Genomic DNA, 17605 nt, shown 5'->3' on the forward strand with positions numbered 1-17605 from the left:
ACTTATGTGCTTTAGTGGTGCATAGCACCAAACAATCTGTTATAAGTTATATTAGCCTACCACAAAACAACAAACAGAGCCTTCAGGGCCCCCGAGGCTGTACATACAGTGGGCTACAGCCAAAACAGCTACAGGTGCCATTTGGATCAGTGGTTGGGAACTTCACGGTCGCAAGGCCTTCTTGATTGTGTAAGAATATGTATACACACACAAATAGGCCAATATCTCAGCAATTCATCAATTTCTGAGAAGAAAACTAAATTAAACTTTTATTTTCAAAACTTAGATTATCAAGATATAAAATAAAATAAAAAAAAAATCTCATGGGGCATGATGAAAACCTGAACACAAGCTATATACAGAGTGTCTTCATGCATCCTCATCCTCTGTTAGACAGCCAAATAGCTAATAGAGAAATGGCTTAGCAAAAGATGGAGGAAAACACTGAATTACTCACATGTATGTAGGATTGATAAAAAACAAACAAGTGAAAAAAAAAACCATAATGCAGACATTCATATTAAAAGTTCTGAAATACAGACATTCATATTAAAAGTGAAAAACTAATCTCTGATGCAATATTCACAGGAAATAACCTGCTCAAAATTCATTAAAATTGCACATTTTACACAAAATAATTAATTTCATTTTATTAATCAATTGTACAATTTATCACTTGAATAGAGTATAATATGGAATTTACATAAAATATGTCATTTAGTCAGAGGTCATAAGTTTACTCAAAGGAAAAAGGGCGGGAACCACTGATTTAGATCATGTATCATATATGTGCGCGTGTCTGTCTGTGTGTGTGTATAGTCTCTCTCTCTCTCTCTGTATATATATATATATATATATATATATATATATATATATATATATACATACACACACGTTCTAAATTCTTATATTTTCAAGGTAGGTGTAGGGTATTTAAGCCTACAATAAATTAAAAGTAGCCTATAAAATGACAGGCTTAAACTGGCACTTAAGGTGTATATTCTAAAAATACATTTTATTTATTATTTATTCATAGTTATTAAGACGCTCACTCCATTATTAGTAAAACATAAAATTGATGTTTTTGTGTCTACCTGAAGGTGCATGTACAATGAAGCAAACGGTAGATGTCTCCCTACTCCATGCAGCTGTGTGTCTTCATGGGTACGATGCTGTCTACAGATGACCGAGTCGCCATTTTGAAAAGCAAATCGTTCACAGCACACCCGCCCTGAGTACTGGAACTATGCCGCGGGGCCGGCCTCGCAAACTGAGAGTTAAAAGCAGCGACGAAACAGGTAACAAGTACCAAAATGCAACGAATAAAAAATACAGATTATGGGCTATCCAAATAACGTGCTATTACTTGCTCAAACATCTCGGTGTCTTATATAATAACACTTCAATGTAGTGTATATAGTCCCCGGATATAGTATTGCGGGTGGGCTTTGCTTTGTGCGGCGAAGGAGTGATTGAGGCGGAATGATATTAATAACGTTTCGGTGGCTCTTCTTATTGGCTTCCAGACTAAATTGGTGTCCACGAGGGAAAGAACCGCGGTCTCGTGTAGTGTCAGTTAATGCGCGGTTTTTAGTATTAATCTTTGTTTATTAATATTTCGACGTTAGCTTGTTGTTGCTAACTAGCTTGCTTTGCTACCGTTAGCTTTTAGGCTAACGCCGATATGTTGGCCATTGTTATTTTGATCCCGTGAGGCACTGTAGCGAGGCTGTGTAGCTGCTGATGGATCAGTTGTGAAAACGTTGAACAGAGCAGGTTGTCACATTCACGCATTGACACGACTGAACAAGTGTTGAAATAGGAACTTGTCGTGGTTGTAACGGTATTGTGCTGACATTTTGGTGGCATCATCGGAGTAACGTTACTGTATAATTTTTAGCTTCGTTATGTTGTCATGTTAGTTGGATAACTTCAATGGTAGGTTAAACACACGATATCGCAGATGGATGTAAGCTGGTTTACACGAGGAACAAAACCGCTTGACATTAACATTACATTAAAATTCACATGCTGTTAATTTCCTATACATCAGTCACATACTGTCCCAGCAGCGTCTGCGACTGTGACAGCCAAAATGGGCGTGTGCAACCAAACTGTTGAATATCTATGTCACAAACACACAGCAGGTTCACAGACATTATTTCACACAAACATTCTTTACGTAAGTCTGCAAATGCACCTGTTAACGCGAGCTAAGAGAGTAAAAATACATGATAAAGTTTAATTGCTTTTGTGTTTTCGGGAGGCAAATAAGTTGAATGAAAAATGTTGTATTATCAGGCAATCTCCGTAACGTACTCAGACCTTACTTTTCGAAGTGTTGTTATTGAATATAGATTTATGTATTGTAAAATACAGTAAGGTCTGCTATTATAGTGGGTGTGGTAATCTTAAATTAGTTTCCATCCATACATTTGAGGGCTATTACTATATTTTGAACTGTGTTTTTAACAGTGAAACTTAAAAATACTAAATATCTGTAAATTACCAGCAGGCTCAATTCAGACCTATTGCTGTCATAGTTAGCTGTGATCATTGATGATCGGACTCATTTGGCTATTTATAAAACAAAACGCACAATATAATTACTCATTCTTATTTCATTTATAACGCTACAACCATTTCATTGTATATATTTCAGATTGTCTACTATTTTATTTATTTTATTTTATTGTCTACTTTAATATTTTATTTTATTTTATTTTAATGTCTGCTTTAATATTTTATTTTATTTTATTTTATTTTATTTATCTCATTGTCTATTTTAGTATCTTATTTTTATCTCCATCTTTATCTCTTGTTTCCATTCATGCTGTATTTCTGTTTCTACTTTGCACGGAGCATTGGAACAAAAACAATTTCCCCCCGGGCATTAATAAAGTATTCTGAATCTGAATCTGAATCATTGAGAGCATGGGTGGTTTATTAGACAATGAGCCCATGGGCACAGACATGCAAAAGGCCCCACCACCTCTCAAGCCCTTTTTAGACAGGAATTGTGCAAATTTGCAGGAAAGCCCAATCAGTCTTTTTTTCAGCATTGGCAGTATAAAAACAAAATTGGGGAGTGTGGCAAAATGCTGCCTGCCTACTTTTGTTTATACAGAATGCTCCTTTCTCGGGGCAATGGGGGGCGTGAGCAAGTAACACAACGTGTAGCTCAGCATGTGATGTAAACAGTGACGTGGGAGGGAATCCGCGGCTAGTCAGTCCTTCTGTGATTCTCTCATAAGTCGGCCCGTTCTTCACCATTTCCGTCATCTGACGGTTAATGGCCTCTTCATTTGCGAATACAAGGAGGGCGCGCTATTCATTGTCTCCCCAGTTGCTCATCTTTACACTGTCTGTCAGGTTTGCGTTTCCCTCTTGCTACTAGCTGCTCGCTAATTCCTGCTATCAACTGTTTCCGCCAGTGGGTCGCATCAACAGCTCCTCCCACAAGTCTTCAACAGCCCCTCCCGTTGCGGAAGGCCGCCTCGGTCTGTTTAAACTAAAAGGGTTCCGCCAATATGTAGAGGCGGAAAATTGGGCACCTCGGATCAACTTGCCAATCCGGCTCTGTGTGTCTAAACGCTCGCAGCTTCCCGGCAAAACGGCCCAACATTATAAAAAAATCTGGCAGTGTAAAAGGGGCTTCAGACACTGATGCAAGAAACACAGATTTTGTGGTGTTTTTTTCTCTTTTGTTGGTGTTGATGTTTTGTGTCTATTTGTAGTCACCGTGCCTCTCTTTTTTGGTTGTGTGTCTCCGAGGACATTTTATGTCTGCTTGTGGTTCATTTACCCCTTTTCTGTTTTGAATATATTCCTGGTCAGTACACGTTAATTTGAGTGGCATTTTGCAGTGAAGGGCCCTGACACTTTGGGCCCCTGGGCCTGTACCCAGTGGCCTGTTCAGTAATCCATTTGTGATTGCTAGCCTTCAGTAACTGATCAATACTGAACAGATTCTGTCCACTTTTGCACTGTACAAGTTTACTAATACATTATGTGGATCCCAGGTAGTTGTTTCCAAGGCAACAACTAATGGGGGGGGGGGCTAATAACCAAACAACATAATAACACAATTCAGCATTGTTTGGGAATATTACTTCGTAGTAAAACTAGCCTATTCCACTTCATTTTGAAACTGCCTAAGTACCCCACTTTGAGATACACTGAGTTTAGTTCACATACGTAGATGCCCAGTCACAGTGAGTGCATGTGTCCTTAGTATGTTATCACATCAGTATCTATCATAATATAAAGCCACTGAAATGGAAGTAGCAAATACACCGTACCATGCACCTCAGCTGTCCTTTTCATCAGAAAACCTCTTGGACCAAACTTAGGTACTGAAGTGTTCTCTCTTGTGCTTGATCAGATGCAGATCCCAGTGACAATAAGGGGGACAGTTTCAGTGATGGAGAGCTCAAGGACAAGAAGTGCACAATATGCTCCCAGATCTTTACAACTGAGAGCCAGCTGCAGAAGCATCTCCGCGAACATGAGATCAACGATAAGGTAAACACAGCACATAAGTGTAGACAGTCATAACCATAACTAGTTTTCACATCATATTTTTTTTATCCCTTAGTTGTCCAGACTATGTCGTAAGAGGATGCTTGCTCTGTATCATAATCATATGTATTTGTATTCTTGTCACAATCCCACACATTTCTTTCTTATTATTGTTGGCCTCTTCATAGCTAGTCGAGTAGTTTATTTTATAGTTCTGATAGTAATAAAATTTCAGACATGATTTGTCAAACTAAATATTTTATCAAGTAATTGCATAACGGCATTCCCGGTGCTGTTTACAGCCCCAATGCAGGAATATTCTGGAATTCAGTTTTTTGACCTTCAGTTTTCCTCAATAAGGCTCATATTCGATATGTCAGACAACCAGAAGTTCAGGGAGATGCTGTGATATAATGCTGAGCCAGGCATCACAGGACATACCAGAGCAGTTGTCACAGTGCAGCTGTGATGGAGGTATGAGATGAGTGCATTCAGGCCCTTACAGGAGCAGTAAGCTTCATCTGAGGTAGTTAACCATTGTGGACTACCCTCACAAAGCACAACAAAAACTCAGCAGTTTGTGGAAATAGAGTAAACTCTCCACCTGACATCTCCAGCTGAGTTTGGTGCAGATGATGAGGTGAACTGACCTGCTGTAGTAGATAACAATGCACCAGCTACAGGTCGGATTTGGGCCAAGCTAGTGGCTTACCGTCAAAAGCTGGAGGTGTCCTGGATTTTTCAGCTCAGATGATTTTTCACAATGTGGAAGTTTAAAGCTGCCACAGATGCAATTGTTGATTATATTGGACAGATTCAGCGCAGGTCTCAACTTCCGATCACAATATTTAGTGCCACCTGCTTCCACAGCTTCTGGAATGTGCTCTTACCACCAGCATGGGCATCCTCTTGTATTTTCGTCATACAGAACACATCTGGGGTTAATTACTTGTCCTTATACGACATTACATTAGAGCCACAGCATTCTGCATCACCACATGTTTTCAGTTAGCAGGGTGTTTGCTAATACTGAAGATGTAAATGAGCATAGCCTCAGCTGAGTTGATTAAATAAAGCGCTGCTAAATAAGACTTGATGGTTGTCTGTTTCAGACATGTCTTGTGCTATATTTGGAGAGCAATGGAGCGGAAAAGCACAGCATGTTCTCTGCTCCTGAACTTTGAAACAGTGGAAACTATTGTTGATCTGCAATGGCACAGTCTGACTCCCAGATGAAAGGAGATCAATATGGAAGATACCTTGTGAATGGTTGCTTCAGTGATAATGTACTTGAGTGGATCAGCTGTGAGCTATCTCAGGGGAAAAGCATTTGCTTTGTTGCAAAGCATTATTGGTCTTTTATTGTGGTGGGGGTGCAGCACAGTTATAGCAGAACTATAAAAATTTGCTAAAAAGAACCAAGGTTGCTTAATCCAACCCCACCTCCTTGGCTGGAGTCTTTCTTCCTCTATGGTGCCCAATAAAAGTTTTAAATAGCATAGCAAATATTAGCCCTCCCCCTTCTGTAGATGTTGAATCACAGCTGCAGCTTCCTCTGCTGCAGTGCTTCCTGGACAGTAATAGAAAAGTGGTTTCAGTGGTTATTTGTTTGAATTTCCATTCCCTCCTCCCATATTTGACTGCCCTACATAGGAAAATCCTAAAATACATATTGCACACTCAAAAACATTAATCTTCAATTTAGCATCTACTGAGCCACCAGATGAGTCAGAGGGTTCTGCTAATCATGCTTTGTAATATGTAAAAATAATCTTGTGTTAAGATACTGTGTGAAGTACCTTGCTGCCCATCAAGGACATATAGTGATGTGTTTCAACTCTTTAGTGGCCACTCTTGGGCTGAGTACGGCAGGATTAATTTGTGTGAGTACTTTATCCTCCAAAGGGCAACCAGTGTTTTTTGTTTTAGGAATTGTACAGATCCATTGTCAGATCCATCTGCACTCGTGTACTGTCTCCCTGTCTCTTTTACTTCCTCTTGCAAACACATGGACACATTACACACTTAATGACAGATATGTGAAAGGGGAACTATGCCATTTTCATAATTCATACATGTTATTCCTTGGGTCTAAGATAGTCCAAAAAATATGCGAAAACACAAATAATTCTGTATTGCATTTTGAGCAGATTATTTTTTTGGGAAAACTGCATCAGAGATGAGTTTTCCTGATATTTTGGAAAACTTTTTTTTTTCAAATACTTTGTCTGTATTATGTATTTTTAAAGTTATTAGTGCTGATTCATGCTTAATAGGCTTCTTTTTTGTGAAATTGAATGTTTTCTTCTCCCTGACACATGGCCATTATTCTGTCAACTCTCTCTTTCTAATGCAGAATGAGGCTGTTTAGCAAACAATGAAGGCTTTGTGAATATAACTTGTGATTAGGTCTTTGTACGCTTATCCAATAAGATTTATTTGAAGTTGTTGTCTTGAATAATAAGCAAAGGTTAAAAATAATCATTTAGTTTTATTCACAGAACTGAATGAAATGCTGAGGCAAAGGCTTACTGTTTATATTTTTAGAAAGTTTTCTTACACCTTTAAAATCAAAAAGGCCTTGCAAGCCCCTGTAAAACATTGGTGACACCTGTTGGGGGTCAGGACCCCCAGGCTGGGAACCAGTGTTCTAGTTGAGGCTAAGAGCACCCAGGGGGATGTTCTAAGTATATGGGTACATTTTCTGTTTCAGAACTAAGAACAATACAGTAGAATAAAGCTCATTTGGGTATAAAAACAAACTTTTTGGGGGTCTGTAAAATCCTGGGTCTGTCCATGGAGCAGCTTCAGACTTTATACTTGATGATATCACAAGTTTGAGACTTACTTCTCTGGTCTCTGGCTTTGAGAGACAGTAGCTAATTTTCACAAACAGTGCTTAAACCTTCCAAGGCCATGGAAAAATCATATCAACATTCATAATTCTGGTGGCATCCTCCTTTAAGGGGTCAGGTTCTTCACTTCATTCTATTAACAAGTAATGTTAAAGCAAAGAAAATGTCTGTCTTTCGGTCTCCTCTCTTGACAGTCTCCTCTAGCTTGAAATGTCAATAATAAAACCCGACCTCACTTCATTTGCAGCTGCACCTGCTGTTGTGGGCCATTTCATTTTCAAGGCCACCATGTTCGTTTTACATAGGTGCTCTCTCCAGGCTGAAGAGCAGCAGCCTTAGGGTCTGCCGCTCTGAGTAAGACTCACCGTTGTCAGTGTTGCTCCTGGCCTTCACCGCAATCAGAAAGTACCCTGAAATTAAGTCAGTAAGCCCCTCTAATAGAAATGGAATTTAATATTGGGGCCATTCTAACCCATGGGAAATGTTTTTTAATGTTGTCTAGTGGGGTTCTGTACTTGTATATTGCTGTGGTATTTCTCTTTTTCTGTCTCTTTCTGTTTCTCCCTCTACCTGCACATGAACGATTACCTATAAGATGATGAGTTTAAATATCATGTTTTAACACACATGTTGCTTTGCAGATGTGCCCATGATTCTATGGTACACTTGAGTAGCACAGGAGGAGAATATGGGGAGAAAGCTTCCCAGGTCCACAGCAGATGTAGATGGTAAAGTCAGTTAAGGTAGCATATTGATTGAGGTGCTACAGGGACTCCTTATTTCCTTATCTGTCTTCACCAAGAGTGAGAATGAACAGCACTGAGAACATTACTGCAGAGGGAAATGTCTGAGATCTTTTACACTTACACTATTCACTACTTTCTCTAACTTCTCCTCTCTCTCTGTCTTGCAGCCTCATCGATGTGACCAGTGCCCACAGACATTTAACGTGGAGTTTAACCTCACACTCCACAAGTCCACGCACACGACCTGTGACTTCACCTGCCCCGTTTGCAATAAAAAGTTCTCCCGCATCGCCAGCCTCAAATCTCACATCATGCTGCACGAGAAGGAGGAGGTTAGTCTTTTGACCAGTCAAACATGACACCATTATTGATTTGCATTTACTATCTGTGAGGAAGAACTTTATCTCTCTGTTTGTTTTCTCAACCACCTCTGTCGCCCACCCCGCAGAATCTCATCTGTGCAGAGTGCGGAGACGAGTTTGTTCTTCAGAGCCAGCTGTCTCTGCACTTGGAGGAGCACCGCAAGGAGTTGTCGGGCATCAAGGTCTACACCTGCAAGACCTGTGACAAGGAGTTCAAGACATCTGCACACTTGAAGGAGCACATGAAGTGTCACATCAAGATGAGGTCGGGCCAGGCTGCAGATGCTAATTTATTTCATTTGACTGAGTCAGGCGGAAAAACAGCTTGAAGTTAAAAAGTGTAAAATGAGTCCAACAGCTATCAGACAGAACTATGAGGATCATGTTCTAGACAATTTACAGTCTAACCACTGTGATAATGATATTCAGGGGTTCTAGCTGCCCACATTCAGTGTTTTACATCTCATTTTATTTTCCAATTTTTATGCCAAATGAGGCGACAAGAAGGCAGTGTTCAGTACGTCACGGAAATGGAGGGCCATCTGAAACCACAGTTAGACAATCAAGAGACAACAGTACTTTCTGTGGATTACATTTCTGGTTATTTTAGTGGTGACAAGTCTCAAGCTGTGGTCAGGAATAAACCTCCATCAATAAAAGGTTTAATGACGACATGCCATGGCATTTAACAGAGAGCTGGAGTTTCATTCTCATAGTATTCAATGCACATAACAGGCTGTTACACGGCCTATACAAGGGCAGCAGTCTTCAGGGCTGTGTGCAAACCCTCTGTAGACTACTTTCAGTGGAAGGCAAAACATTAGAACCAAGGTCAAAAAAGAGCCTTGCTGCAGCAGCAACAACAACAACAACAACAACAACAACAACAACAGTAAAAGCGTGGGACGATCCAAAAAACGATCAGCATTTATGGCTTTATCAACTCAAAAATGCTTGTGTGGAAATTATAGATGTGGTTTGATCCGAAGCAACAAAACAAAAATAGCTGTTAGTATTGCAGACATGCAAGAAGGACAGACAGCATCCAAACAATTGACACGACTGGGTGTCTTTCTCCGAGTGAAATTCTTTCTGTTGTTGCAGTTGCAAACTAGGGCTGTTTCATGGGGGGGTGGGGGGGGTGGGGGTGGGGGGGATGCTACGAGACACAAAAAAGATTTGTACGTAGAGTGCACCCAGTCATGAGAATAATTTGTTTTTGCATATTGCACAAACATAAAAAAAAATGGAATCCTACGAGGTTCAAATGCAACAAAACACTGAATGATAAAATCTGTATTATGGTAATTTTGATGATCCTCTGTGAGCTTGTTGTATGTTAAACCGACTTTATTTCTGCTTTCTGCCTACTTTCCTACTTTATTTAAATCAGTGTTTCTCAACCTTTTTTGTGTCAAGGACCTTTAAATTGGTAGAAATTAGGTCAAGGACTCCAATTTGAAATGATCTCACTTCAGGGACCTCGGTCTGAGAATATTTGAGTTGTTAGATATGATTAGAACCAGATTTAGTTATTAACTACGGTTGAGGAGGTCGTTATGGAGGAAGTGAAACCTGTGATCAGAATAGTCACTCTTTTTGACAAGGATGTAGGTTTTTTTTTTCTCAACATTTGAAGGTGCAGATATTTACTGGAGGGTCTCGGGGTCCCTCCCAAGAAAATTTTGAACATCAGGACCTTCATTTCCTGCATTCTGGTGATTCTTAATGTAACAGCTAGTCCCTTTTCTGCATCAATTTATGGTGGAAATGTCATGGTACTTCCTGCTTTAACTGTCATAATACCTTATAGTCTTTCCGTTTTATGATTGCAACCATTGCTTTTGGAGGGTGCATACTGCCACGGCCTACTTTACCACAGGCATTGTCATGGACTGCATACTAGCAGGTCATCAAAATTAAAGTGGGGGGGTGGGCAAAATCTACACCTACCTATGCTTATGACTTTCACTTTGGCAATTACATTTGGCTCACTTCTATGGTGAATTACCATTTCTTGGGACCCCCTGGAATTCCCTCAAGGATCCCTTGGGGTTCCTGGACCCCTGGTTGAGAACCACTGATTTAAATGTTTGTCATGTGCTTCATAATGACTCTGCCTAATGAAGGCCACAAGCTGATCCGTGTTTGTCTTGCAATAGAGTTGTTCTGTATACTACAAAATTTGCTAGAGTTTTGACCTATGTAAAACCAACTTGACATTTTTTGTGTTTACTCCTTCCGCAGGCCGCTCAGCTCTAGTTCCAGAAACTACAAGAAAAACATTGACCGCAGTGGGTTCACAAACAACTGCCATCACTGTGGGAAGGCTTTCAAGAAGCCCAGCCAGCTTGTTAGGCACATACGAATACACACAGGTGGGTGAAAAGCACGGAAATGACATGATATGTTTAGTTTACGGAGATCTAATGTCCATTTAATGATTCTTGCTCAGAGGAGCTGTTTACCCTCCATTTCTGGGGGGCTTGTTTACACCTCAGCTCGGTTCATCACTCATCTGTCATGCAGAGATGTTGTGTGGGTTAAATTTCAATATTAATATAACAAATACTCCCTGGTTCAGGCAACTGTGTTTAGGTAATGTTGCCGGTAGCTTCCACCCACATGTTGTTTAAACATCATCCACATGTTAATTTGTTTGGTTGCCTGGCTGGCTGGATGACTAATGGTGGATGGAGTTAATTCCTCTGTGCTTTGAATCTCAAACAGCCCTTAAGCTGATGAGGTTAGGAGTCATTTTGGGAGAACACACGCACACACGCACACACACACACACACACACACACACACACTATGTCTCACCTCTCTGACGCACAGAACAGTAAAAAAAAAAAAAGGGTACAAGATTGTATTTGAGTGAGTTTTATTCACACTAATACCAGAGATGGGGGAGCTATGGTAACAATATTACATCGTCATACTGGCACAAAACGTTATTTTTGTGTGGTTTATATTTTAGGATGGATTGCTGTAAAATAAGTCCGGGGCATCATGTGTCTTTCTTTTGTCTAAATGTGTTAAATCCCTGTAAAATAAAGTCAAACATGATGATATAGATTTGATTTGTGTAAAGAGCAAGATTTACAGTATCTTGCTAAATTAGTTTGTTGTTAAATTTTATTGAATTAATAAAGAAACAACATTGCTTTTGGAAAAAAATACAAATTAAATTCTTGTCTTTGAAAAGAGTCACAATAATTCACTGATCCAAATATATAATAATAAAATGCTGTAACCAGCCTCAATAGCTGCTTAAAGTAATGTGAATTTAACATCAGAGAGGAGTAATGAGGATAACACGAAGAAGCCCCCAGTATTTACCCCTAATTTTGACTTTTTAACTTTTATTTTGAAGTGATTCACTTTGATTCTAGGTATTGCAGTCGTGTCAGATTACCATAAGTGTTTCCAGCATCCTATTTGACCTGTGTTTGACCTGACCTTGCCCTTCCATTCAGGTGAGAGGCCCTACAAGTGCTCACATTGCGGCAAGGCTTTTAACCAGAAGGTGGTGCTGCAGACTCACATGGTGAGACACACGGGGGAGAAACCTCACCTCTGCATGTTCTGCCCTGCTTCCTTCTCCCAGAAAGGGAACCTGCACTCCCATGTTCAGAGAGTTCATTCTGAGGTAAGAGCACAGTGCTACAGGTTTGAGAGTGAAATATTCAAACAGTCAGGTACTGTATAGGAAATATCTCTGAGGGATGTGATACCATCTGGGATTAGGTAGTTGTGTATTACAGCAATATAAGAGGGTAGAAAACAATAGTTACAGTGTAAAAAATTTGGAGTTTCCCTTTAAATAGTTATTTTTCCATTCAAGTTATTTGCATGTTTTAATTCAAATAAAACAATAGGATTGCCACCAGTGTGTAGGCTCGAAAAAGAAGAATCAAACTGATCTTAAGATCTCCAAATGCACGCCATAAATAATCATCACCCTTTTAAATGGAAAGACGGGTTTGACACATCCATCACTACCCAAATCCTCCCTAAATCCTCTTGGAATTTAGCAACAATTAGAAATAACTCCTCCAGATTTGTTTTCAGTGTCATAACAACAGAGATGATGCTCTGTGTCAATCCATTTAATTCTTTTAGCTTTTACCACATGCCAGGGCATTGTCTGTATTAAACAAGTGAAACACTGTTCTAAATGAACATGAATTAATTTAGTCATGAATGTGGTTTTGTTTGTTTTGTGGATTTCAAGAAATACCCGTGCAAATCTCCTAACGAGTTGGAGCAACGGAAATCACGTCACTCATACAATACGGTGGAAACTGCTTATAGTGATCATGGTCACAGTAATGAACTGCATACAGATCATAAAGCTTTGGACAGAATCATTCCTATTAAAATGCTGTTTAAATCATTTGCTTTTTGTGATCAAGTAAAGTAAGTGCAGTAAAAACAAGTAAAGTTATTGTTATTTTTTTTTGTTTGTTTTTGTGGTTTATTTATTTTCACTTTACTCCCATGATACTTGCGTTGTTGTAATCATAGACAGACCTATTAGTCTATGGACTCCCATTTGAAGCCTCAAGTTAGGCATTTTGGCAATCACCATCTTGGATTTTTGGAGCCAGAAGTGACCATATTTTGACATGAGGGTGGATATAAGCCTAATGGTAGCTGCTAGCTTGGGTAGGCTGGCTCATTTATAGCTATGCTTAACCCTATGGGCCCGAACGACACATAGTGCGTCCAAATTCACACCCGTTCTTCTCTGTGGATTTTCTCCGCGTCCGTGCATCACGTGAAACAGCGGAACTGTAGCTTTCCAAGATGGCCAAGCACTTGTCGGTAGTCCAGTGTTTTCACAGCGAAAAAAAATGATAAAGTTACAATAAAATGATGTAGGACTAGAGCTTTCCAGTGATACAACACACATTATTGTGCTGTCATCCCATCACGCTATAAATCCAGATCAAATGTCTATAACATAAAAACCTGACGAATTTCTTTACAATCCATTATACAGACCTTGTTATCAGTCACTTATTAGGATTATTGTATCTTACCACGTCTTAGGCTTGCGTGTGTTTCTCCCTGTCTATCCACATTTGTAGTCCGGCTTTCAAGATGCAAATATTTCCATATTGTCCAGTTGACACTCCATCAAACTTTGTATGACAAGACAAGTGCACTTTTACCTTTGCGCACCCAGACAACTGCAGCCTAATTATGCATGCTGACAGGGCAGTAGTCACCATATACATTGAGGGGGACACATGCCCCCCCACCAATGCCCAAAATGTCCCCCCAAGATATAACTGAAACTGAAAAACAAATATTATCTTGGAGGACATCGTTGCACTTGGTTGATTATTTTTCTATGATCTTAGATGTAAATATTGCATGTTTCTTTCAGATAAAACACATTCTTGACTTGTGAATGAGTCAATGGAATTTCTTGCAACAATGAAAAAATACTGGCAATCATGTCCACCTGGCACAAACCACATGTTTTGGACAGCTGTGAAGTGACAGAATGTCCCACCATCATGGTTCTTATATTGCCAGATTCCAGAGAGTCTCCCCTCTTCATATATGGCAGAATATGTCAACTTCCAACTTGCTATGGTGAGATACATGTAAAATTGTAAGAATTTAGTCACACAGATTTGTTTTTATCATTGATTGATTGATTGAAATTAATATAAAATACAGGCACATAGAAGGACATGGAATGATGGCAAATCTGGTTAGCCCAGATTGTCCTGAAAAAAAACAACAACAAGATATAGCATGTGTATGCAGTCTTTATAATGACTGTGATATGAGCTTAAAAGTAAAGGCAGTAAAAATACCCCAAAAAGGCCTAGGGCCCATAGGGTTAACTGTGATCATGCTAATGCTAATTTTTGCTAGCGAAAAACTGAACATCTGACTCTTGTCTTTTAGGATGACCAAATGTTAAATAAGACTGTTCAAGAGATAAATGTGTAAAAGTCAATATTAATTAACTGGAAACACACTGAAATTGTGATAGTGGCTACACCTATACTCTGTGAATCTTTGGTTACGCCATGTTTAACTTCCTACACTACATTGTTGCCGTGGTAGCAACTTGTCAGTAGTTGGGACCTACCTGTCACTCAAAGGGACCAGGCCCTTAATTAAAACTTTGTTACAAAGTTGCATAATTGCCTAGATTCATGTTCTCACGGCAGCATTTACAAGCGGACCAGATAAAATGCCTTGTGTGTGAGAAGGTTGCTTTTGATTGGTCAGAATTTCTATGCGGGAATAATCCAGGAAGTAAACAAAACGTTGAAGAAGAGCACACTTGCAAGATAAATGTGACACTCTCTAATGTCACAATGAAGGGACAACTACACAGGTTGAGTTTTAGCACTGGTCATGGTGTACTATATTGCTCGCATTATTCACTTTAGGCAAATGATACAGTTTGAACACAAGGTAGGCACCCAAGTGGGACTGTTGTGTTCACACCTGCCCAAAGGAACTGCACTTGGGGGCAAACGAACTTGACTTTGATTGAACTGAACCCAGTAGGGCAGGTGTGAAAGCACCATTGGACTGCTAGTGATGGAGGCAGAAAAGAATGCACATGGGGAAAGCACCTGTGGTTGAGGCCACCCTCGGCATGTGGATTGATAGCCTAATGCCTGGCCACGTAATTGCCCCATAATGAAACAGTCAATAAAATTCAGTAAATAGCAGAGCAGTCATTTAATTCATTCATGCCTAAGATAGGAATCTGCGTGTGAAATAAAGAAAAAGAAATCAGTTAAAATAATTATCCACTTACCGTGATCGATGTGACCCAGACAGACGTGATCATTATCAGCGTTTTCCACTGTACTGGATTAATTTAGGAACATTTTTGAAGTAAGCAAAAACAACATTGAAGTCATTTTAAAAGGTAACTCCACCGATTCAAAGTCTGCTAACAGTCCTTGGAGAGTACTACTGCATATTTGGGGAAAAAAAGTTGTACAAAGCCTTTCGTGGCTCCAGAGGGAGCCGTGTGAAGTCTGAAAATTTGTCTCAAGTTCTGTCTCTTGAGTTGGTTTAAAAAGTTTGGAAAAGAAGAAAAGTGTGGGGTTGTGAAGTTAGACATAGGTGAGCTCTGCAACCTCTGTAACCTGCTCCTAATCTCTGCTTGAGGCATACAGCTTAGGGCTGCATTAGCTGCTACCAGCATAATAATATTTCTAAATCACTGACTTAATGATACAAAATGTTGTAGAAAACACTGATCTGAAAGTGTTTCAGTTGTCTGTAGAATGGCTGAGCTCAAGTAGTGAATGAGACGGTCAGTAAAATCAGCCAGTGCTTTTATATTGAAATGTGTGTTTTGGTTGCAGGAGAAAAGTAAACTAAAAACTAAATAGCTTTGAGAGAGCCAAGACTGGTTTTAAGTTATGGACTTGAGCAGCTGTTTCTGCATTCTAAGTGTAAATGCATCACACAGAAAAATGTCTAATATGCTGTTTACCAGGTTTTGGTAATTCCGTATCCTTTTTAAAATTCTGGTCCAGAATATTTCAGTTTCTTTTTGTACATCCCCTTCACTCACACACTAAATTGCCTGCCCTCCGGCTCACAGCTTGTTATAGTCCTTGCAACAGGACACCTTGTCATAACATTGTTTGTCTGCTGGAAAGGCAATGAGGTGAAATTGCAGTTTTTTGTCCCTCATTTGCTTCTTCTCCTTTGTAGAGACTTCACTGCAGCCAATCTTAAAGAGCCTCTCTGATTTATCCATCCTCATTTAGCCTGGACTTTGGCCTCTAATGATGCTCTATCACTGACGTCACGTCCTCTTAGTGCCAAACTGTGGTTGAGAGGTTGTAAGAATTGTGCACATCTAAGTCCCCCCTAGGTTCCCAAATGTCCATGTTGACAGACAATGAGTTCTCCTGTGTATTGATGTCCTTTTCAAGTGTTTGTTACCAAAGCGAGCAAACAGGTGAAGTGGTGGGAGAAGCTCCCAGTGTAGTCAAATGTCCTTTCTTCCACTTTCTCTTAGTCTTTTTTAAGAAAAGTGGATTAGAACTAACTGAAACGTGGATTTTTTTTTGTCTCTCACTTGCAGCCATCATTGTGTATTCCATGCTAAAAGCCCATGATGGGGCCAGTTGATTGAATTACTTCTGGAAAGCCAAACAGCAGGACCATTTGAATAATGCATCTAATTTTCACAAGTGTCCTTCAGCTCTCCCGTTCCAGATAGAGTTTGTCCTTATGATTGACTGACTTTATGAATAAATAATGGTTGGGCAACGTTATTCGCAATACATTTCATGAGCAGATGCATACCGTGGACCCAGCGGAGTAAAATCATTATGGAAAATCCACTGAAGTGTTTGGTCATGTAGCGTGTAGGCATGTTGAGACAGTCCCACTGTCTGCCCATAAATGGCATAATAAATGGCATGAATCAGTGGAAGAAAATGAATGTACAGACACCACCTGCTTTCGGTTATTACACTTCAACTGACACTTCAACTGCTTTGAGTGCTTGAACTTCACCTACAGCTCCTTTATATCTAACCTACAAACAATTTACATTGATGATGTTTTAAACTGTTTTGCACAAAACTGTTAAATTGTAGGCATTAGCAAGCACACTTAGATTTTCTGATTATTTTATGGGGGTTAGTAATAGAAGGGCACATTAGCATTACCGAGACTGTGGGCTTGGATTTTTAATCAGGGTTTCTTATGTAAAACAAACAAACAAACAAAAAAACAAACAAAAAACCTCAACTATAAATTTATTTCTATTAATTAGTTAATTACTAATTGCATTTAATTCCATACAAAACAAAACAAAACACACACTTTTTTAATACCCCTTATCCCCAAATTTCCACTGTTGCATCAACCACCAAATACGTTTCAACTTCACTTGCACAATCAATGACAGAACACGGCACACCTAATGATTTCCGTCATCCTCTCCCTCATTATTGTCATTTAAACCTTTGCCAACGTTTCTTTTCATCCATTCCATCTGTCTCCCTTCTTTTGCAGTCCTTTTGCTCCCTCTTCATGATTATTGCCATAGTGAAAGCACATATATGCTCCAAAAGAAATGACCTGCCGTGTCCAACCATCTTTC

General features: G+C 39.5%; 1 protein-coding gene across 1 annotated transcript in view; it reads left to right on the forward strand.

The window, feature by feature from the left end:
* Window positions 1-1179: 1179 nt before the first annotated feature.
* Window positions 1180-17605, forward strand: part of LOC125893322 (zinc finger protein 236-like) — a 73277-nt gene continuing 56851 nt past the window's right edge. The window contains exons 1-6 of the mRNA XM_049583913.1: window positions 1180-1298; window positions 4385-4524; window positions 8290-8454; window positions 8571-8749; window positions 10732-10862; window positions 11964-12136. Of these exons, the coding sequence (XP_049439870.1) occupies window positions 1247-1298; window positions 4385-4524; window positions 8290-8454; window positions 8571-8749; window positions 10732-10862; window positions 11964-12136 (840 nt within the window). The 5' untranslated portion in view covers window positions 1180-1246. The remainder of the gene's footprint in view (window positions 1299-4384; window positions 4525-8289; window positions 8455-8570; window positions 8750-10731; window positions 10863-11963; window positions 12137-17605) is intronic.

This window comes from Epinephelus fuscoguttatus, linkage group LG8, assembly GCF_011397635.1.
Source record: "Epinephelus fuscoguttatus linkage group LG8, E.fuscoguttatus.final_Chr_v1".
Classification (NCBI taxonomy): Eukaryota; Metazoa; Chordata; class Actinopteri; order Perciformes; family Serranidae; genus Epinephelus; species Epinephelus fuscoguttatus.